The sequence below is a fragment of the Notolabrus celidotus genome, chromosome 14, assembly GCF_009762535.1.
Source record: "Notolabrus celidotus isolate fNotCel1 chromosome 14, fNotCel1.pri, whole genome shotgun sequence".
In the NCBI taxonomy this organism is placed as follows: domain Eukaryota; kingdom Metazoa; phylum Chordata; class Actinopteri; order Labriformes; family Labridae; genus Notolabrus; species Notolabrus celidotus.
Genome location: NC_048285.1, coordinates 18053308 through 18077619, shown reverse-complemented (window position 1 = coordinate 18077619; position 24312 = coordinate 18053308). Strand labels below are relative to the sequence as shown.

At 43.1% G+C, this 24312-nt stretch overlaps 1 protein-coding gene across 3 annotated transcripts in view; it reads left to right on the top strand.

Moving 5' to 3' along the window:
* Window positions 1-24312, top strand: part of kmt2a (lysine (K)-specific methyltransferase 2A) — a 49582-nt gene that overhangs the window by 5181 nt on the left and 20089 nt on the right. For 2 of the 3 annotated variants that reach the window (XM_034701257.1, XM_034701256.1), the window contains exons 2-14: window positions 10858-10930; window positions 11060-14430; window positions 15259-15436; window positions 16295-16523; window positions 16610-17313; window positions 19226-19299; window positions 19440-19676; window positions 19774-19920; window positions 21587-21685; window positions 21892-22012; window positions 22107-22220; window positions 22458-22642; window positions 23930-24106. In XM_034701257.1, coding sequence (XP_034557148.1) covers window positions 10858-10930; window positions 11060-14430; window positions 15259-15436; window positions 16295-16523; window positions 16610-17313; window positions 19226-19299; window positions 19440-19676; window positions 19774-19920; window positions 21587-21685; window positions 21892-22012; window positions 22107-22220; window positions 22458-22642; window positions 23930-24106 — 5709 coding nt within the window. Of the gene's footprint in view, window positions 1-10857; window positions 10931-11056; window positions 14431-15258; window positions 15437-16294; window positions 16524-16609; window positions 17314-19225; window positions 19300-19439; window positions 19677-19773; window positions 19921-21586; window positions 21686-21891; window positions 22013-22106; window positions 22221-22457; window positions 22643-23929; window positions 24107-24312 lie in introns of all 3 variants that reach the window. The other variant, XM_034701255.1, reaches the window with a different exon arrangement.

The following is a 24312-nucleotide window of genomic DNA, read 5'->3' as shown; positions in this document are numbered from 1 at the left end:
ACGTGGAGGTGTAGGAAGAGGAGGCTCCTCACCCCACAGAGTGTTTGTTTTGGTCTCTGTGTGTTGTTGAGCAAATGTGGAGCAGTTGTATTTAGTGCTGGAACACTTGAAAAAACAAATGCCCACCTTTTGCTGGGGGCTGGCAGGGGTCACAAAGCAGACCAGCTGTAATTCACTCGAGCGTTCTTCATATTAGTCTCTCATGTTACTTTGTACACATAATGATGTTTGTTGGGATTTCTCTCTGGCTGCTTTTAACCGATGTGTCATCAGATGGGGCATATGGGAGTATGAGCTCATCACTAATTTACATTCCAGGAAGGGATGAGGCACGAGTGTCTGTACAGTAAATCCAAGACTAAAGCTTCTTAGAATGTGTCAGAAAAATGATGTTTTTGAACAAATAGAGGAATGACTTCTTAAACAGTGTCCCCAAGCATCAAACTGACTAACTCAGACTCTTACACAGATATTTTGCCTCAATCCAAGTAAAAATAATTTTCTGTTTTCACTCTGTCACCTGTGGTGATGTGTTTTTATAGGTTCACATCTGACTTCAAAGTCAGATTATTGGTTTTATTTACTTTATTGTCGAATTGGGATGTTCCAAAGTGACTAATTTCCTAGTCATGTAAACAGAAATTTTAATCCCAAATAACTGTCTGGTCATATTGAATAATCCGACTAATAAAACAAGTAATAAAACACTCTGAAAACATTCCAAACAGAGCACAAATCATTTCAATGAACATGGCTCAACAGGGATCACAGTCTGGGTGTAAAGAATGCCACATTGGTTTGCAGAGAGTTGTTAAAGTTAGCAGAGCTAGCACCACCAGCCTTTGGTCCACCTTGCTGGTTAACCTCTACATGCCTGTGCTAGTTACATATTGCTCCAGTTGAGTGGTTATATGTTAGTTTATCTCAACTTTCGAGATGAAAATACTGCTAACAGGTTCCATGTTACGAGATGCTGTCTGTCATCTTGTTTAGTTCCCAGTAGAGCTTTGTAACACCATGGCAATAACCGTTAACCGGAGCTACAGCTCTCTCTAGTAACAAGTGGCTGCATTACAGCTTAGACAAAACATGTGACTGACATTTCAGACCTACAATAAACATGAATCATTTGTTGAACTGATTTTTTTATTCTTTTAACTATTATCAAGGGTGACAACGTTAAATCGTAGTTGGCTAAACATGCGATGGTGTCAAATATGAACACGGATTTTGCACTAATTTCCAGGTTAGTGTTTCTATCGTGTTCATATTTGGGTCGTTGACAAATAAGCCTCAAAAACGTTTTTTAAAAAAAAAAGTATTTCCAGAATGGTTTCAATGCATATTTTTGTGTCTGGAATAATGAATAATAACAATGCTTGTTTGAACAAATTACATGTTTTTAAGTGTTTAAATAGTTGTTGTTTTTTTTACCCTTTTCTTAACTTGAACACCCAAAAAGTGTCAGGTGGCGCAACTAGATATTTGTCAAAATATATGTACTTACCTATCATTTATTCTAACTGAAAGTTTTAGGAAGTATCCCATAGAGTGGTTACAGTGCTTTACACATTTGTATTTTGTGAGTTTTTTTTTATTTACAATATATTAGGATTTGGCATTCTATTGGCCAGGTTTAAAATATAATTTTTACAGTTTTAGGTTGGTTGTACCACCTGACATGGAAAGTTTTACCGTCCACCTATAAGTTGATAAAAGCTTTTCTATTATTATTTAGGAGACATCTACAAACCTTTTAACTCAGACATGACAATTAGTAGGGTCATCTGAATTATTTAATATGTTGAAGTCCATTATAACTACTTACTTTCAAAATAAAAGGTCCATGAGTACGGTGGTGCCACCCTGACATTTGAGAACATGCAAATTGCTGGACAAAAGTTTTTAAATAACCTTAGGTGCCTTTAAACTATTGATATTTATGAAATTATGTTTATTTCAAAGCTCTTATATGTAAAATCATGCCATGGTGTTTTAATTTGAATTTATTATTATTAAAATAATTTTTTATAGTGTTTTAAGTCAGTTCACTTGCTTGGACGGTTGCACCACCTGACATTTTCAGGGTTTGAGATACTTAAAAATAAAATAAATCTCATTATTTGAATGTACTGAAATTGTATTCAAAATAAGCAGGTTTTATAGAATCAATTGATGTATGTCTTAAAAATAACAAATTATTTCAAAAGAAAATAATGGATTTGGACACAAAAATATGCACGTCATGTCAATGACCCGTTTTTATATATTAAGTTGTGTTTTGGGTCTTCTTTTGCCTTTTATTGGATAGGAAAGTTGAAGAAAGACAGAAAATGTTGAGAGTAGAGAGTTGTGGAAGACATGCAGCCAATGGTAGAGGCCAGGAGTCGAACCTGCGACTGCTGCTACGAGGACTAAAGACTCTGTATATGGCCCATGGGCCGCTAGGCCAACGGCACCCCACGCATTCATATTTTTATCAATGAAAGCTTAGGAAGTCGATGAACTCGTATATACATTTCACTCAGTGAAAGAATCTCTTTATATGGGTTTATTATAAAAAATGTTCACAGTTGTAACATTTTCTACAACAGTGAAGTGAAAGCAGTTGACAGTTCTTTGTTAATTAAAAGCATCATATGATGTTAGTATATTTGAACAGTTACAGTTTATTACAATCCAGGTGTAAGAAAGACTCAGTGGTTCTCCTAAAGTAAGAGTGTGTATTTCTAAACCACCTGGGGGAGCTTTGACAACTTTGTGAAGTTAGCCTGCCACCAAAATATACAAAGTTTGAATAATGATAGATTTTGACATTTTGGCTTTTTGTTGGTTTGATATTTGCTGTGCTATATGAACAGCCCACCTCTTCCTTGAAGCTGCTGATAAATGTACAGCTTCTCTAAATAGGCAACTTATAAAGATCACTTGTGGGGAACAAAGTGGACTCACCACAGTAAGATGTTTTTTTTATTCGTGAGCCTGTTCTTTTATCCGCCTCTCTCTGCTTTCACTCCTTTGAGTCTGCAAGATTACGGGCTTTTTGAGATGTATTAAAACTTTTATAAGTACCTTCAGGCAAAAGCTGTGTACTCAAACTCTGACTAATGAGGACTAGAATAGATGGTTAGGGTGGTTTTTAATCAGTCTTAGTCTTGGATTACATCATCAAGTTACTTTCGCTTCTTGTCATACACAGGAAGTAACTGTTTGGATCAAAACCTTGTTAATATTTTATCTGGGAAACTAGTCCCTAATCAGCAGCCCATCTCCTTTAACAAGCACAATGTATTTGAACCCTGTCATGAAAGACATCCCAACACTCATTTGCTTATTTTGGGTGCAAAAGCACAGTCAGAATGATAGAGAGACGTGCACCACAAACCAAATTCACATCCGTCCCATAACTCACTGGGACAGTCCCTTGCAACTCATGTAAACGACAATGTTGCTTTTGAAATGAATCAGATTGGCTTCTTTCTCTCTGTCAGTTACTGTTTCTTGTCAAGCCCTCCCTGCATTGATCAGTTTAGACAAGATGTGACAGACCAGCAGGGAGTAAAACTGCTCATGTTTTCACAGTGAGAGTGACGGTAAAAGCCAGAAAAGAGGAAAAACACACACAGGTGTGTTCAAAAACATATTTGTACTCTCCTCAGCTGAAGAGTCGAAAGAGAAAGGAGTAGCAGGAACCTTTTTATTCCCCACATGTTGTAATGCAACTTTACCTTTCTAGTCTACTACACTGTTTGTTTACCTCTTGAAGTTACCTTCCTGTGCCTGCCCTACTACTGAGCTCATGGCAAGCCGTGTGTTTCACACGCTGCTCCGTGCTCGGCAGGCAGTGGGCGGGAAGCTAGCGAGAGAGCATTGAGTGAGTGACTGAATATGTGTTTGGGAGCATGGCAGTGAACAGGAATACTGGGGAGAAAAAAAAGGGGGGAGCCTTGTTGTATGTGGGAGGCCTGTTTAGACTGGGATTGTGCAAGCTTCTGCATGAGCGTGTTGAAAACCAAAACCCTTTTCATCCTCAGTAGCTCCCTGGAGACGACTGCGCTCCCTCTGTTGTTGATGGTGCATGTGGTCAAGATGCTGTCTCTCTTTTTTTTTTTCTCTCCTCTTCACCCTCCTCCCACAGCCCTCCTCCTTTCCTCACCCTTGTTTGCTTGCCTGCCTTGGCTGTGCTCCCCTCCCCCGCATCCTCACTCTCATGTTGTACTTGTTTACATCTTTCCGTGCAGTACACGAGAAGGGGGTGTGTTGTTTTGGCTATCTCCAAACGTGTGCGTATGCTTAGCTTACAGAAACATGGAGGTACATTTGCGCATGTACGAGCGTGCGTGAGCATGAACCTGTGCGGTCCCATACATGCACTTGCCTCCGGAAAAGCATGTAGTGATGTCACTGACTGTTACTTACACTACAACAGCGAGTCAGAGCCGTCCGTTAGTACTCCGCCCCCCTTAGCTCTGCAACAACACCAACCAGGAGCAGCAGCTTGCTCTGAGTGGAGAGGATGCTGGGATCACTGAGAGGAGAATGAAGTGGAGGGAGAAGCGTATGGGGTGTAAGGAGATGCGGACTGAAGGATGCTTGGATTATTATTGCCTGCCAGGATAAATAGCAGTACAGACTGTTATTGTTGTTTGTTTATATGTAGAACAGATGAAAGAGTCAGATTTGTTCCACACATTAGGGGTTTTTATATTTCTTTACAAGATTCCACCGTGTCTATTTTCAACACGTATTTTTTCACATTGTATTTTGTTACAGCCAACTATTACACTGCTTATTTTGCATAATCATGCTAGATTATTTATAATAAGAGATGTATTTTCCTCTGAAAAAACATCATGTACATTCCCCCTCCTTGGATTGAAGATCCTATAGATGGGATGTCTTTTCTAGTCCTAACCTGTAAAAGGCCTTTACAGGTCTTGCTGAGTGGTATTGCAAACACTATGTGCCTTATCAGAAAAAGAAAATTTCTTACTTTGTGGTGTGTTGTGGAAATGAACCACAGGACAGCTGTGTGCCAGCAGAGAAGCAGAAACCTTGAGCAGAACCAGACTCATGTTAGATAGCCATCTGCCTTAGAGAGAGGCAGATGGCTCTCTCTCTCTCTCTCTCTCTCTCTCTCTCGATTTCTAGAGAATTTCTGATGCTCTATCACAGCCACATCATAAAATCATCCAGATTAGGTTTGTCCTAGAACTATATGGATCTATGCGCTAGTGGTGGGCGATATGGGCAAATCAATACATCTCAATTATTTTTTTTAATTTTGCGATAACGATAATCTGATGATATCCTACAAAAAATGCCGTAAAACTCTACTTGCTTACAGAACATCTATGGATAGACAAGGCATTTCACAACAACAGCTCTTGTTTACTTTAAAGTGCTTCATACATCTCCTGCAAAACATTGCCCAACAATATTCTATTACAATATTTAACAATGACCAATTTCAAGTTATCTCCAAGCTAAGGATGTACATTTTAAGCATTTTCCGTGATTGATTTTTGGAAATGTTAACTATCAATTATTGATTAATTAATGAAAAAAAACATTATTATTCTTACGTCAAAAACAATGCCAAATACGTTTCTTCCCCCTAAATTGTATTTTCTACAGCAACAAGATGCATATAACTGACGGTATTGAATATGGGTACATGTTTAACACTGATTATCAACGATCAGGCTCATAAAGATATTCTCCATGGACATAGTCTTATAAAGTGAAGGCTCATAATACTAACAGGAACGTACTTCAGACTCACAGTGTTCAGTTTTCTGTCTACTGGTTCTTATTGAGAAAAATAAATGTGTGTATTCTGTCAGCTGTCAGCCGGGAGCGCAACCGGGTCATAATCAGTCTAGCGGCAGAAAAGCTCAGACGGCTCGGTTGTTGCTGGTAGGGATGGGGATTTACCTTAATCCTTGTAATGGATTACTCGAATTTCCTAATGAATGATTACTCGAGTACTCGCAATTATTTATTTGTTTTTACCATAAACAAAAATAAATAAATTAAAGTCCGTAGTACACGGACCGACCAGACCAGAGTTGTAGTAAGTTCTGCTGCCTTTTCTTCATACATCTCTTCCACTCTCGTAGTTGTTGTTCTCTGTGATGGTAGCTTGTACTCCAGCTCGACTAACACGATCAGCTCTTTGAAGCCTTCTCCTTCCACAAAACTTAATGGGAGCATATCTCCAGTTACCATTTTGGTTATTATCAGGCTAATCTTCTCCGCTCTGGTTTCATCACAACGACGTGTGCTAACAGGGCGAGCAAAAGACGTGATGCGAGACTGCCTGTTGTCTGTCTCCGCTGTTTTCTCCTTGTTCTTTAAGCGTATGTGGTTAAGCATCAAACTAGCAATTCTATGGTATGTAAGTTTAACGCCACCTATCTTGCACTGCTCATTAACTTCATAGTTTTTTCGAAGTACTTCCAGACATTACTTTTTTTAACTGACATGCTGCAGGTGTCGCAGACCGTTCTGTGTTTATTGTGCTTTCGCTTTCGGTTGAATAACGTGTTCCTAAAGAGTTGCCGTAGCTGTCGTCAAACAGTTGTTTTTGCTGAAATCTGGCTCGGTGTGTTCTAAAGCTGAAGCCATGGCCGGAGAAGTCAAACGTTTATATCCCCTTAATTATTTTCCTACCTAGTATATTCAGTTAGGCGAAAACAAAGAGCACATGGTCACACATGTAACGCTGTAAGATTATTTTGCCAGGTGCGCGAGTAACAAAATGCTATTCGAATAATGGGTTGTACTCGAGTAATCGTACCCATCCCTAGTTGCTGGTCTGCAAACATGAGAATATAAGCAATTCCCGAACAGTCTGTTGGCTTTGTATCTAAAGGTGGGGATATGTCCTGTTTAAAGTCGGGAACCTTCGTGTAGTTGTTGGCAGCAATTGCGTATTGATCCTCTTTAAAAAGCGGAGACCTGACGTGCAGCCGCAGCCGCCAGCTGAGCATCACCTTCAACAGCTGATTCACATCGAAACATGTTTTAAACTTAAACCAAATAGACAAACAATACCAAGTATTGTCCCTTTTCCGCATATCTTACACACAACGTTTTTTTTATGCAAAATCGACTTTTTAATGGTTCTCTACCTGAAATATGTGTCCCTGGCATGTCTACAAACCCCCCAAAAATGAAAAAAATCCATCCTGCCCCTGTTCTGATTTCTCCACCTTTCTGTAAATGTGTGTGAAACGAGCCATTTCAGTTTTTTGTATTTTTCATACGTCATAACGTCATCCAGTCTGTAACGAAGTCAGAGCTCAGAGCTTGTTCAGACCATAGACTGTATAAAAAAACAACTCAACTCCTCCTCTGTTTTTCATTACCTGCACACGTGTGCTAACAAGGAGCTTAGGAGGGAGGCATGCTAGTTGTAGGCTGTCTTAATAAACACAAAGGTCGGTTTTACTCCCCACGTCTGCAGATTTGAAGATATAGTGGATGATTTTTATTTATCATGGATAAGTGCTAGCGCTGGTTAGCATAGCCACATAGCTACATGTTCATCGCTGTGTAGCAAGACGCACGTCGACATACTGACAAATAAAACAATAAGAAACACAAAATCTGTGACCAATCATTCAGAAAGGTCCTGCTGCAGGTGCCTCTCTGTCAGGATCAGATTCTGGATCAGATTCAGAGGGTTGAAGTAACGCGGGTCTGTGAGCAGCCGTGTATATTCAGCCAACATGTAAACATTAGATCAACGTGCTGGAGAGCCGAGGCCACATCCACTTCCTGAGGGGGCGTGGTCATAGAGCTCATTCTCATTTAAAGGCACAGACACAGAAAACAGCCTGTTCTGAGCAGGGCTGAAAAAGAGGGGTTTACAGGCAAACCAAAATCTGATTTCAAAGGTTTTTTTTGAGCATAAACTTTAAAGACATGTTTTGGGGACCTCTTAGACCAATATATTTTGATGAAAAAGGGCATAATATGTTACCTTTAACCCAACTTTCTGAAATTTTGGTCCTGTGTGAAATGATCATCCAATATTATAACATTATCTGGTAGACAGTAAAGAAATGTTTTTGGGTCCCCAATTGCTCCTTAGTGGTGCATATCAGGTTCATGTAGGAATGTGCACACAATTGCTTGGACTTCAATTGGATAGCAGCTGCTCTACAAACTGGGCCAACGAGACCTCAACTGCATCTGCACATGCTGCTATAAATAAACATGATGAAATGACATACTCACCTCCACTCTTAAACACACACTCTGATTGGGGTAGTGGTACAAAAGAGATACTGAAGATGTTAATCAACCTCTCATGATTTCTCTCTGCGACATCTCAAGGCTTCACTTCGAGGCATTTATAGTTACATACGTCATCACCACCACCATTTGAAACAAAGTTTTAAAAAAAAGACCCTGGTTAAAGTAAGTCATCAAGAGCAGCTTGTGATTGATTTGGTTACATTATTTCTGGAATGTGGTATCTGTATGTAAATGAACATGGCATTGTTTTCAGAAACGCAGATCTGCCAGGTTAGGTTTGAGACATTTAAAGAACCAGGGTACTGAGGGATGGGACATTGTGAATATTAATCATTTGGTTTGCTGCAGTTCTTATGACTACCACTGGGTAAGAACAGGAGGAAACCTTAAATGGAATTTTATGGTGAAAAGGTTGAAGGATTCAGAAAATCAGTGTCTCTCTGACAGCAGCTGCTGCTCCTGACATTGACTCAGCTTGTTTCAATGAGCTTTGCTTGACTTATTTTATTTTACAAAGAAAAGAGACCTGCTAAACCTGTAATAACACAATAAATTGAGCAGTTTCAGTTAAAAAGCTGTCTCTCTGAAGCTCTAATGTGAGGAGGCTGATGGCTGAGTTGCTACGAACGTCTATATAAGATGTTCTGTTTACTGTCAACAATGCTGCCGTGGATGTTCCAGACTCCAGCTGCTACGGAACTGCTGGACTCCCGCAGCAACAGCTTCTACTACTACTACTACTACTACTACCACTGCTACTACTACTACTACTACTACTACTACTACTACTACTACTCCTGCTACTACTACTACTACTACTACTACTACTACTGCTACTACTACTACTACTGCTACTACTACTACTTCTGCTACTGCTACTACTACTACTACTAATACTACTATTACTGCTACTACTAAAACTGCTGCTACTGCTGCTGCTACTACTACTACTACTACCACTGCTACTAATGCTACTACTGCTACTACTACTGCTACTACTACTACTACTACTACTACTACTGCTACTACTACTACTACTGCTACTACTACTACTACTTCTGCTACTACTACTAATACTACTATTACTGCTACTACTACTACTACTACTACCACTGCTACTAATGCTACTACTACTACTACTACTGCTGCTACTAATGCTACTACTACTACAGCTGCTACTACTACTACTGCTACTACTGCTGCTACTACTACTACTACTGCTACTAATGCTGCTACTACTACTACTACTACTGCTACTAATACTGCTACTACTGCTACTACTGCTGCTACTACTGCTACTACTACTACAACTGCTGCTACTGCTACTGCTGCTACTACTACTACTTCTACTACTGCTATCCGTCTCATCACTATCATCGCCCTCTCTGTCTCTTACTCTCCTCTGTCCCTCTTTCCAACCCCAACTTGGTCAAAGCAGATGGCTGTCTAACAGGAGTCTGGTTCTGCTCGAGGTTTCTGCCTGTTAAAAGGGAGTTTTTCCTTGTCGCCTTAACTTGCTAAATACTGGAAGGTGCAATGCTCATGGTGGATTAAGATGAGTTTGAGTCCTGTCAGTAAGAGGGGACTGGATCATATCCTGTCTTGGTGTTGGGTCTTTGTTAATAATTGAACATGGAGAACCGTCTAGACCTGCAATGTTTGTAAAAGCGTCTTGAAACAACATTTGTTGTGATTTGTTGTGATATACAAATAAAGTTTGATAGATTGTTAACTAGAGTTTACCTTCACGGTTGCCTGCATGACCCCAAATTCAACTCTGTTCCTCACTCAAAGAGGATAAATACTTTTATTCCTCACAGCCTTAACAATGCTTTGTGGGGGTGTAACAAAGCATACATTTCACCCACGAGGTAAAAGCTGCAGACTTACAGTGTGTTGTTGTTTTTCTGCTGCGTGACAAGCTGTTTGATCTATTTAGCCCTATTGCTATTAGCTCAATGTATTAGATGAAATTCTGTATTTTTTTTGTGCATAAAGAATGAAATCTGAAGGGCAATGTATAATGGAAAATGTTTGAGTGTCAGCAGTTCTCTGATCTGGTATATAATGGGCATTAGACTCACATGGTGGCTCACTTATCAAGAGAACATAGACCTCTTGTGTTTCTTTGCCTTGACTATTTCTCTAGTCAATGTATGACCAACGACCATAGCATTTTTGGATTCCCTCTGGGAGCAGAGAGGCTGTGGGATGCGTTAGTCACAATGTACAATTCGGTTGTCTGCAATATAAATTGTCTGTTGTGGTTTTAGTCTTCTCCAACTGCTGGCATGTTATCCCAAAAAACAGAGAAACATGAGAGCACCAAAGTACCCAAGCAGGAGAAAGTGAGATTGAATACATCATTATAGCCTTGAAGCCCTGGTCTCCGTCTGAGTTATGCTTCAAAAATGACTCAAGTGTTGCACATCTAGGCCAACTGACAATTATGTATCATGATGGATGCTGTAAATTTGACCTTTTAACCAGCCATTGCATCTTCCCTGTATTTTAGAATTACTCTTGTAATGTATTGTGCAGTTCTGTGGTTACAGATGATTTATATAAGTCCTTCTTTATTTTTTGCAGGAAGAAGCATTTGGAGGATTTGGAACAGTTACTGAGCAGAAAAGAATACAGAGTCCTTCAACCAGCTCCACAGGTAAAGTGGCTTTACAAAAACCTCCTGCAAGTCAAAAAGAAACCTAACTGTTGCCTAAAATGCCTGTCTTGGTGTCCATATAACCAAATATTTTAATAACTAAATGTTTTTTTTCTGTGGTTTCAGCAGCAGGCCCACCCCTACAGGAGAAGAAGCCCAGAGGCCGTCCCCCAAGGGCCCTCACTGCCCAGAAAGCTGCTGCAAGTCTACCTTCCCCTTCGTCCCTTCCCTCTCCCACACAGGCCAAACTTGAGGGCCCTGAAAGGCCAGCAGAAAAGGTGAAAAGACTACCTGGAAGGCCACCAGGCACTGGGGAAAAGAGAAGAGGTAGACCCCCATCTTCAAGTAGCAAGAAAGCTTGGTCTACAGGTGGCCATGCAGCAGGGGAGGGCATTAGGCCCACTGGGTCTGAGCTGGGTATGGACACAGAGGAGGACAATGAAAGAAAGGGCGTCAAGAGGACACCCCTAGGCTCAGCTCAGGCACAGGACACAGAGGCAAAGCTTTCCAAAGGTGGGCGGGGTGAATCCAAAGTTACCAACCTTAAAAGGATGAGAGCGACTAAACTTGCTCCTCTCAAGTCGCGGCTCAAGACATTGCCTGGTGCACCCCGACGCAGACGTGGGCGACCCCCTTCAGCTGAGCGTCTCAAAGCTGAGGCAGCAGCAGCAGCAGCTGCTGCTGCGCAGCTTTCTACCTCCATGGAATCTGGGGATGGGAAACAGAAAGTCTTCAGGGCCAGAGGGGGCGATAGAGGCACAGAACCACAAACTCCCCAGCCCATGCTGAGGAATGTGGATGGTTCTGAAGACCAAGACTCTTCCAATCAACCTGCTTCCCCTTCCCCTTCAGCGCAAGGCAGGGCAGTTGGCCTCAGAAAAAGCCCTCGCCACAGGAAGCCTGTCAGAATTGTCCCCTCATCCAAACGCACTGATGCAACCATAGCTAAACAGCTGCTGCAGCGTGCTAAAAAAGGAGCGCAGAAACGCCTGGAGAAGGAAGCCATTGGAGGCAGTGGGACAGGGGCAATTGAGGCTGGCATCAGGAAGACCCAGCTGAAGAACATTAGGCAGTTCATCATGCCTGTCGTCAGCACTGTCTCCCTTCGCATCATCAAAACCCCCAAGCGTTTCATTGAAGATGAGGGCAGCTTTGGAACCCCTGCACCTCATATGAAGATGGCACGATTGGAGGCAGCCCCCTCATCTGTCTCCACATCTGCTCAACCCACATCCACCACCACCACTTCCTCCCCTGCCCCTGTACTGGCCTCCTCTACACCTGCTGTTACTAGCACTGGCACCACTGCTCTTATTGACTCCCTCCCCCCTCCACCACCTCCTGCCCCTACCCCCAGTGCACCGTCAACAGCTGCCAATCTGCTCAACAGCAATACCAACAACACCAACGCCAATGGACGATTTAGCAGCAGCGCAGCATCTTGTGGCTCGAGCGCTGTGTCTCAGCACTCCTCCCAGCTCTCTTCTGCAGAGTCTTCCAGGTCCAGCAGCCCCAGCTTGGATGACTCATCATGTGACTCCCAGGCTTCTGAGGCCACACAGGCTTTGTCGGAGCCAGACGATCACTCTCCGTCCTCACAGGGAGAGAGGGAGGCCAACCTGTTGCACAGCTCACGGCCTCCCTCTCCTCCCTCTGAGCCAGAGCCAGAGCAGGTGTTGGCAGAGTTAAGTCGGCGAGGCCGTAGAGGACAGGGTGTCGGCCAGCAAAGTCAGAGGGTTAGGGAACCGGTTGGGGCTAAAAAGCCCATTATAAGCCCGCCGACAGGAGTGCTGTTGTCCTCTACACTTATAAATTCCCAGCAAGCGTCATCCACGGCCTCCTCTTCGTCTTCCCCTCCACCTCCCCCACTCCTCACACCCCCACAGCCTCCACAGTCAGCGTCCTCCAATGCAGCCGCCATCAGTGAACACCACTCTCAGTCACCCTGGATGTCTCACCCCATCCCCCCGTTCCTGTCTGGACCGTCAGTTCTGTCCAGCTTGTCAGACAAACGAAGTCGCTCAATTCTAAGAGAGCCCACCTTCCGCTGGACATCCCTGTCCCACCCGGGACATCAGTACTTCTCCTCAGCAAAATACGCCAAGGAAGGCCTCATCCGCAAGCCCATATTTGACAACTTTCGTCCTCCCCCTCTCACAGCAGAGGACGTAGGGCTGTTACCACAAGGTGTAGGTGGAGCAGGGGGAGCCTCTCCAGTTTCGTTCCCTGCACCAGGCAGTGGAGGAGGAACAGGAACTCGTCTTTTTTCCCCTCTTCACACACACACCCACCATCAACATCCCTCTTCATCCCGCTTTGACCCACCACACCAGAAGCGCAGCCCCTTGCTCCGTGCCCCACGCTTCACACCCAGTGAGGCCCACTCTCGGATATTCGAGTCTGTTACCCTACAGTCATCTTCTGGAAGCAGCCCCGGCTCTCTCTCCCCACACCAGACATCCTCAAGCTCTAGCAGAGCATCGCGGCGCAGAAGACGACTGGTCCCTGCAACAATACGCAGCAATCCACGGTCTCCTTCCCACTCAATGACCAGACGCAGCAGCCAAATAGGAGGACAGATATCTGTACGGAAAGGGTCCTCTGAGATGTCTGTGCTGATAAGCCCTGTCTCCAACAGTAACTCCAGCTCTTTGCCAGGGGTTTCTGCAAGTCCACTAGCCACTAGTGCCTTAACTCCTGCTTCTTTCAGCGCCTTCTCCACCGTGTCCCTAGGTCTGGCTTCCCAAGGGACACCTGATGGCAGAAGGGGGGCTGCTGGGAACCCGCCTTCTTTGTCATCTTCAACATCATCTTCTTCCCCACTTTTCCCCCTCTTTACCTCCAGTGCACAGGACACAGGGCGAGGAGCTGGGAAAGGAGGTAAAGAAAAAAGTTTGTCAGCTGCCCAGGAATCTGCACCCAAGGAAAAAGAAAGGGATTCGGAGAAAAACAGAGAGAAAGAGAAGGAGAATAAGAGGGAGGGGAGAAAGGAGCTGGAGAAAAGAAGTAAAGTTTCTACACCAGATGGCTCCCCAAATGCACCTTCCAGTTTGTTTACTGTGGATGGGAGGGACTCTGAAGATCCTCTTTTAACTCTTGCTCCAAAAAAGACTCCAGGAAGAAAGAAATCCACATCAGTTGACATGGTGTCTGACACCGCATCCTCGGAGTTGCGTGGCATCCATTCCACTGTTCCGGTTTCCATTGCTAAAGGACGTTTATCTAAGAAAGGTAGACCGTCAGAGAAAGGAGCAGAGACGGAGGATGGGGAGAAGGATAAAGAGAAACAGAGTGCTCCTAGCCAGCAGACAGCAAGCCTTCCAGGGCCGACAGGCAGACAGCAGCTCCCTGTCTCCTCTCTTGGACCGGTGTTGGAGCATGCGGCGGAGAAACAGCCTGTGACAGACAAGCGGGTTGTTGGACTGTTGAAGAAGGCCAAAGCACAGCTCTTTGAGATTAAGAAGAGTAAGCTGAAGCCTGCAGACCAGACCAAGGTCCAGGTCAGTCTTCTGCTCAGGTCTACTTATTATGACTGCTAAAAAAAATCTGTTCCTCTTATTCTCAGCATGTAGCATTGATTTACATGTTTAAAGTCCATAGTGGGGTTTACCAGGGTGATGCATCAGGGATATAACACATTACCTCCTAATTGTGACAAGGCGATTACATTCTTAAGCACACAGAAAAAACCCCACACTTTCGCATCGCTCTGCAGGAAGGTACCAGATTCAGTTTGAACTCAGGCTAAGGGCAAGCTTCATTCTGCCTGCTCTATCTTTTCCTCATATCACTAATGTATTGAGGTTTGTAAATTCTAGTATGGTGACAATCATGATAGCCCCTGGTAAGTGACTTTGACGAGATATCTATGAATATTTGCTGAATCTATGAGTGTACTCAATGTGAAACTTTATAACGGGAAAGTCCCGTACAGGGTGTTGCTTAAGGGGAATTCTGTTAGCCTCATACATTATGCAGAAAGCATGCAGGCTGTGCTTTTGAAAGTGTTGTCTTTTGAACAGCCCCTCTGTTCTTCTTCTTTTAATCTAACGATTAGATAGTTAAAGGAAGTCATTGAACAATTTAAGAAAAAAAAGCCCCTGTGTCAGTTGAACTCATCATAGCATTTGCTCACCCTGCAGTATTGACTGTACCCTCTTTCTGTCTCCACCACCACATTATCATAATTATCCTCATCGTCCTCCATGTCCTTATTTGTCCAGAATAACAGCTTTGTTAACAATTCACTGCAAATAATAAACCCTGAAAACAATGTTGTAAAATGTTAAATGTCTTCATTTTTTAAACACGTTTTCTCCCCTGAGCAGGGTCAAGAGAGTGACTCGTCAGAGACCTCAGTCCGCGGTCCACGCATCAAGCACGTATGTCGTCGTGCAGCTGTGGCTCTTGGCCGAAACCGGGCAGTGTTCCCCGACGACATGCCCACACTTAGTGCCTTGCCCTGGGAGGAGAGGGAGAAGATCCTATCTTCCATGGGGAATGATGGTGAGAACTTCTCTCATTTGACCTGCGTGAGGATAACAACCTCAAGAGTTTGGCTGCAGCAGTTGATCAACTAGTACATGCAAAGAATAATTGTGAATAATAAACCACAGCCACGCCAAAGCAGCATGATAAATACTGCATGTTGTGAGAGGTAGCGTCTTACAAAGTCAGTATGAAGGACGTGATTGGCTTGCAGTGGAGATGAGAGTTGAGTGCCCTTTTGTGGGTTCACAAAAAGTCAGCATACAGTGATGTCAGACTAATCACACAAGCAAAGATATCCAGTCATCACTGGGTGCGCAGGTGAACAGAGCAGAAGTGATGCACAGAGCAGAGTTTGGCTACCCGGTTCCTGCATTGTTGACTGCTTTCATTCCGGTTGGGACATGTGGATTTATTATGAGACCAGAAGAGTTGATAACAGTGACATACAGTTGACTTGTTTCATTCCTATGTGTTCCTAGTTGTTTAATCTATGCACATGTGAATCTATCTTCTCTCATTATGGTGTAATTTCTTTAGTTGAACCACTTTGGCTAAGTTTATTTACTGGATATCATGCTAAATTTTAAGCTGTCTATTATCCATCAGCAAGACTGCAAGCTAGAGGAATCTTAAAAACACAAAATAGACAAAGTGCAACATCCAGTATATTTCCTCTTTTTAGAGAGAAGCTTCAGTACACCGGTGTATTAAATGAACTTGTGGCTTTTACTACTATGAATTATTGATTCTTTGTGTGCTTAGCAACAAAATGCAAAGGACTTCATCCCAACCACAACCTTAAGTGTTTTCAGCGTCAAAGATATACTGTATTTATTTACGATGCCATTAATCTATGTATATCTCGTCTTACAGACAAATCATCAGTAGCAGGCTCCGAGGAGGCAGAGCCTCAGTCCCCTCCCATAAAGCCACGTGAGACTAGGCAAAAGGCTGTTCAAGAAGCTCCTCCCAAGAAGGGGCGTCGGTCGCGGCGCTGTGGCCAGTGCTCAGGCTGCCAGGTTCCAGAGGACTGTGGTGTTTGTACCAACTGTCTCGACAAGCCTAAGTTTGGAGGGAGAAACATTAAAAAGCAGTGCTGCAAGTGAGTATTAGTTGATGAGCTGGTTGTTTCAGCAGGTTATTCTGATGATTTCTACATTATTGAATGGTAAATGTACTTTCTTCCAGGATGAGGAAGTGTCAGAATTTGCAGTGGATGCCCTCAAAGATGTTTCTGCAGAAGCAAGGGAAAGGCAAGAAGGACAAGAAGAAGAACAAGTTGTCAGAGAAGAAGGAAGGTCTCAATCCGGTGAAAGGGCCAAACTCAGATTCGGGTCCTAAAGTTTCTCCTGCACCACCAAAGGAGGAGCCTACCCGCAAGAAGAGTGAAACTCCACCTCTCAAGTTGTTGGAGGACAAGTCGAGACAACAGCAGCCATCGTCAAAGCAGTCTTCTCCAGCCCTCACACCTTCTCCCGCCCCAGTCGAACCCCTCCAGACCCCCAGCGCAGTCCCAGCACTGACTTCATCTCCGGCATCGACACCAGACACCAAACAGCCCTCTGTCACGAGCAGTGTCACCAGCAAGAAGGGACACAAACTACAGCAGTCTGTACCAACATCCTCCTCATCTTCCTCATCCTCCTCCTCCTCTTCCACATCTTCTTCTTCTTCGTCCTCGTCATCCTCCTCCCCCTCGTCTTCAGCACAGAATTCCCCCTCCCAGTCGACGCAGCCTCATCAACCATCACAACAGCAGCAACGGCCTCTTACAAGTCAGCCACCTTCAAAAAAGGATGCTTCACCCAAGATTCCTCTGAGCGAGCCCAAGAAGAAGACCCAGCAGCACTCATTGCAACAGCAAAGCTCAACTCCTACAACTTCAGATACAGGTAATAGAGAGCTGTCAGACTGTTTGTCATACTTTTTAGTCATCATAAGTTTACTACAACAGCAGGACTTTTTAATGTAAGGTGCCTTCCTTGCTAAAATGTGTCTGAAATGGCTGAAGAAACGAGACCTGATAAAAATAAAAGGTCACACACAGGAACAAAATGCTTTAGCAACTAGTGAATGAAAACAGGCAAACAAAGGGTTAACGTAGATATTTGAATTAGTCTCACCATGCTTCTCTTACACTTACAAAGTACAGTGTTGTTTAGATCAGTGGTTAAATCACATGCCCCATGTACAGACAGAGGCTACAGCCCTTAATGCAGCAGCCATGGGTTTGACTTCCACCTTTGACCCTTTGACCCCACTCTCACTTCCCTGTTCTCTCTGTCCTATCTCTCTATAAAGGCAAGAAATCATTTAGAAAATGATTAAAATTAAATATAAGAGAAGATTGTTCCTACTATTTAAGAAGACCATGACAGTAAACAACCATCCCATACATCTTGTAGGACTCTACATGGTCTTTAAAAAAGCAGACAGCAGAAGATCCTCGACTTTGTGTGAGCTAATTAAATGAAGGAGATGTATGCAGTTTGCAGATAATGAGAGGTTCTGTTGATGAATAAAAGCACTTTGAAAAAAGACAAAGGTAGTAGGTGCAGGAAATGTGAGTGGAGTTGCTTTCTCACTTTTTGTAGTTGCTGAAATCCAGCCTGCAATAATCTGAACTCAATGAATGCAGCTCCCCTTCACACTTGTTTTGGTTTGTGATTAATAAGAGACTTGCTTTGATCTAAGCAGGATCTAACAACAAATATGTTTTGCTTTGTTTTGAATTTAAAATGGTGCAAATTTGTTATTAAAATGGCCAATATAAGTAAGATCACAGAACCAGTAACATCGTTACGTGATTTTTGATGCACTGAGACAGGTTAACTAACGAACACTTACTTTAAACTCTGCTTTTCTAACTACAAGTAACATGTTCATTTTCTTTTGATTTCTTAAAACAATGGGAAGTCATCAATAGGGACCCGGTACCTGGGAAGCGGTACCGGTACTCAACGGTACCAATTTTCGGTACTTCTGTGTGTTTATGTGGTAATAAATGTTTATTTGTTTCATAATAAAATCTCAAAAAAATTTAAATTTAATATATTTATTTCATTCAACATGAAATGAACAGAAACAGGATTATATAGGTGATTAGATATATTAGCTGACACGTGCTCATGGCGTCTAATTGCTCTTTCGGGAGTTTATCAATGAACACATATGAATGCCTGCGGATGGGAAATAGTCAGTACTCTGTCTCTTTATAATAACAGGACACACAACTTACTTGTTGGGCATTCACGCACACAGGAACGGTTATAAACAGGGCAGGTAGTCAGAGCGAGAGAGTCCATCTCAACTTAATCCGCCTGCAGCTCTGCCTCGGGGTGAGTGCGCGTGCCCGTCAGCTGCAGGCTCCGTTTGGCTCACTCACGCACAGATGCAGAGAGCAGAGAGCAGAGAGGTCCACCTGATCAGTCTAGAACTTTATTACAGGGCGAAAGTACTGTAATACTCTTCCACTCCCACCCACACAGTCCCAAGGATGCGCTTCGGCACCGAAACATGGTACCGTTTGATTTTACGTGAATCGGTACTCTGTAGTATAGATGGAATTCGGTCGGTACCTATAAAAGTACGGAATTCGGTACCCATCCCCAGTCATCAAAAGGTTAAAATCAGTGAGAATTGGAATTGTCTGGTAAAGAGTAGATATATATATCAAGTATCTTCAGCGTAACAAGATATTTGATGTTGCAATGTGACCAAAAGGGGCCATTTAAAGAGAAAAAAACAAGTCTTTTTACACCTAGATCTATTGTTCACATGTTGCACCCCTTCTCTTTTTCACAGTTGAATCAAAACCGTTGAAGAAGCCAACTTCCCGCTCTGTTCCTCCATCTCCCAAACAGAGAGCAAAAGATAAGGTAAGAGGAAGTCACTGTGGGACTTTAATCCAATTGCTATTATTGTTTAATCCTCATCATCAGAACACTAGATGGTCACTGTTACAACATTACATTTTCTCTCCTCTATCCTTCTCATCATGTCTTTGGAACTCAAGCAGCCGCTGACCACTAAACCCCCAAGCAGCAGTACTTTAAACTGGCTGAGCACTCCCTCGACTAGGGGCCAGACCAAGTCCAGAGCGCCCTGCGACGGAGTGCATCGTATCAGAGTGGATTTCAAGAGGGACCATGATGTTGAGAAGGTGTGGGAGGCTGGCGGCCTCAGCCTGCTCACCTCTGTGCCTGTCACACCTCGGGTGCTCTGCTTCTTGTGCGCGAGCAGCGGAAATGTTGAGGTAAAAATGGCGGTCATGATTGAAAATGTTTGCTTTTAAATGTCACTACAATGAGCTGACAGTCTCCATCTTCCCCTCTCCTTTTGTCTACCCTTAGTTTGTCTTCTGCCAGGTGTGCTGTGAACCCTTCCATCTCTTTTGTCTGGGGGAGTCGGAGCGCCCTCTCCGGGAACAGTTTGAGAACTGGTGTTGTAGAAGATGCAGATTCTGCCAGGCCTGTGGACGCCAGCATCAGAAAACTAAAGTAAGCCATTCAGTCGGGCTCTGTTCATTTAAAAGCCATCCACAAAAGAAGCTTAGTGTAGACTGACAGTGTGTAAAGGCTGGAGAATCTTCCTTTGAAAGATGCTTGATAGCTTTGCCAGAAGACAGCACTTAATCAGCTTCTTGGATTCCTGCCATGGTTTCATTATTTTAAGTCCTGTGTAAAATTTGCATGGTGTGAGGCCTGAATGGTTGTCAGTTTAGAATTATGCATAAACATGTTTTGTTTTTGAAACAAATTAAAACGCCTGTTGGGTTGTTTTGAAGCGTTGGCACGTTATTAAGCTTTATATAATTTTGGTTATTAGTCAGTAAAAAACAGACTTGAAACTACAAACAAATCTCTATCCAGAGACCATAAAGTCATTCAGAACTGTATCTGGCTTTTAATTCTGACTGAAATCAACAGCAGCAGGCCTAAAATATCAGCTTCTAGAGTGGCCAACAAACTTTATAACTGCAGCTCAATGAGAAATCCTGCTTCAAGACTCTTAAGTGACTGGGGAAGCAGATTTTCTCAAAAGTTTTACATGCTAGAAGTCTTTTCCTCTCACCCTTCTGTTTCTTGGTGTTTAATTGCCACCTGTAGATCAGTGGAATAATGGGAAACCCTTTGTAGCTGGAATAAAAACAGCAGAGCTTACCTTTAATGCACTGTAACCCAGTGGTTCTCAAAGGGTCCACGAACCATAGCGTGGGGTACGTGAAATAATTATGTCACTCATACATACTTCACTCCGGTCACAATAGTTCCTGCTACTACTTAGCTTTGCTTACTACCTCGCAATGATGGAGCCATTTCTAAATCAGTTCATATCATCAAGTGATGCTAAGCCCAAGCTGGCTAAATTAAGACAATATGATGACAGGTATAGGTAGTTTGGTTTTGTTGAGAACAGTGACGGGAGACCAAAATGCGTCATCTGTCTTCAGGTGCTAGCGAACAAAGCTAAGAAGCCAGCCAAGCTAAAGCGACATCTGATCACCCAGAATATAAGGACAAAACTAAAGAGTTTTTCCCGCAAAAGAGAGAGGAACACATCCTCCAGAAAACACAGTGTTTTCTGTTTACCACTATGGAACAGGTCTGAAGTGTTTATATTGATACGTTTTAAAATACAAATAGTTCACACTGCATCTAAGAGTGCAAATGGTAGCAAGCATGTGCTTAATCAATGTTACAATTATGAGGGGGTCCTTGGAAAATGTTCCCACCTGTAAGGGGTCCCTGGCCCCAAAAAGTTTGAGAACCCCTGCTGTAACCATCACAGATGAAATGGAGAATTGAATTATCTTAAGATGGTTGTAAACATTTTGGTAGCTTTTTATCTGTAGTATTGAAGCGTGGCACATCATTTGTTTATAAAAAAAGAAGCCCTTTGAGATTGTGTGTTGTAAAGCTAATTGTGTTAACCCAAAGCTACAGTGAAAATGACAGCAGTAATGGCCAAAGTGACTCTGTGCAAACCCTGCCAAGTACTTCCCTGAACAACTCATAATACCTCTGCATCAGTCTGATTTTCAGACTGATGTTCATCCATCATGTATGCCCCCTGTGATGTCTTCACTCATTATTTGATGTAAACAAACTGAGTTGTTTGTCTGGCCTCTTCTGTACTAACGAAACGTTTGGTTTGTCACCGTAGCAGCAGCTGCTAGAGTGCGATAAGTGCCGAAACAGCTATCACCCAGAGTGCCTGGGTCCCAACCACCCTACCAGACCCACAAAGAAGAAGAGAGTCTGGGTATGGACACACTCCGCTCTTCACTACCACTTTTCTCTAACCTCTCACCTTCATGTATCTTCATGTTAAGAGTTTCACCTTTGTGTATCTTGTTTTCATGGGCCCCTCTTAAAAGACTCTCTTTCACACCACTCTGACTTTTCAAACAAATGCTTGCAAGTTTCTAACACGTAGTTACCACCTTGTTTGTTTCCTTTTCTTTTTAGGTTTGCACCAAGTGTGTGCGCTGTAAGAGTTGTGGGGCCACTAAACCTGGGAAATCCTGGGACGCCCAGTGGTCACATGACTTCTCCATGTGTCATGACTGTGCCAAACTCTTTGCAAAAGGTAAGTGAGAAGCCTGTGAAGCCTTGAGCCCATGGTTTAAGAAAACTTTGACTTCATGCAGTATTCAAATCCCTGTTTCCACTCCCTCTGTCAGGAAACTTCTGTCCACTGTGTGATAAGTGCTATGATGACGATGACTATGACAGCAAGATGATGGAGTGTGGACGCTGCAACCACTGGGTTCATGCAAAGTGTGAGAATCTGACAGGTCAGTTGGCCCTTAAAAGAGCCAGGTATTTTAAACACAAGTTAACTGAATGTTCTTCACAAGTAGAGCTTTGTATGCAGCATTATCAGCACTTGTTGGACTTCATTTGTCTTGTCAGTTGTCAGTGTGTATGCTGCTGAGTGACAGTCTCTCCTGTACACACTGTCATGCTGATGAAAGGCAGAAAACCCTAATAATGGGAGCAATGATGACCTGTCATGTTTGCCTGTCATGCAGATGAAATGTACGAGCTGCTATCAAAGCTGCCGGAGAGCGTTGCCTACACATGTACCAAATGTACTGACCGCCATCCAGCTGAGTGGAGGACGGCGCTGGAGAGGGAGCTCCAGGGCTGCGTTCGCCACGTCCTTACTGCACTGCTCAACTCACGCACATCCTCACACCTGCTGCGCTACAGACAGGTTGGAATTTAAACACTGTTGCTCTTTGTGCTGTGATTTCAATTGTAACATGACTATTTAGAGATGTTTTTGAAGTTCACATACTTTTCATACATTTTTACTAGGGGTGCACTGAAAATTCGGCCACCGAAAATTTTCTGCAGAAAATGGCCCGAATGTGCATTTTCGGTTTTCGGCTGAAACACTTTTTTCACCGAAACAACACGGCCGAAACAGAATGTTGTGATGACGCAAGCAAAAACAGCGTCTGGATTGCTTTGTGCAAAAGCGAGTTCTGCAGCGCAGATCACGAGTTCCCCGCAACATTCACTGCACACCAGTGGGTCTTAATAGAGAACATTCCCTCTCTTCTTGCCCCCTTTGAGCAGCTAACTTAAGAGATCAGCTCTTCTGATGCATGTGTAGCAGACGTTATTCCTTTAATTCAAGCGCTAAAGCGTCTTCTAAGCAAAGAGGTTGAGACGGACCACGGAGTGAAAACAATGAAAAGTACACTCTTAGAGTCTGTCAGCACACGTTTCACTGAGATCTATTTGGGTCCTCTGCACTTCATCCGACTGTACTTGATCCGCGTTATAAAGATCATTACTTGGATGTGGGAATAAAGCAGTGCGCACGAGAAATGATCCAGGCCGCGATGGATGCGGAGAACCCGCTTGGAGACGGAGAAGCGCACAGAGCAGGAGAAGGAGAACAGAGCGGCCTAGGGGCAGGGGCGTGTCCAGAGCTTTTTTGACCGGGATGGCCCAACTGAGGCTCTCACATAGGCAGGGATGGCCAGTGCATTTACAAATAAATAACATTTACCCTTTCTGTCTTCACAACATACTTTCATTAAAGTATTAAACAGTTATATTCCCTTTGACTTAAAAAAAAAAAAAAAACATTACAAAGTGGCATAAATCTTCTAAGCTTACTTCTTTAAGGACTTACAAAAGATGTTTTTTTAAAGTCACATTTGAGGATAAAGATCCTAGAAAATGCCTGTGCCGCACAAACAGAAAATGCATGGCTTAATCTCAAATCCGAGGAGTGAAATGTTACAACTGTCCCCGATCTCCCTACTAATAATTGTCATAAGAATTTATTTCGGTGTCTCGGTTTTCAGTTTTCAGCCTTGGTTTCCTCATTTTCGGTTTTCGGTTTTGGCCAAGAATTTTCATTTCGGTGCATCCCTAATTTTTACACTAGTGAGATACAGTACCTTTTATTAGTTCTGGGATCATGAATAGAAATCAAACAATGATGGACGCTCACCTTGTGTATAACACACTGGCTTTGATGCAGACGGTGAAGCCTCCAGAGCTGAACCCGGAGACAGAGGAGAGTCTTCCATCCCGTCGTTCTCCCGAGGGCCCAGATCCTCCAGTTCTTACAGAAGTCACCCCCACAACTCCCAGCGACTCCCCTCCAGACCTGGAGTCCGTTCAGAAAAAGATGGATCAAGGCCGATACAATTCAGTGGTAAGTGTGTTGTCTTTACTGTGAGCTTTGTGTCCTTCTTTTTACTGTATTAAAAGCAGTTAATGTTGTTATTTATACTGTGCATTCATTAGAGGCATGCTCACTTGTCATCATTTTATGAACTTGAAAAAGTATTTGTTGCATGCTCTAGATGACAAAGTTTGATTCAGATGACATGAAAAGCAGTCTTCTTAAAGAACAGCTGC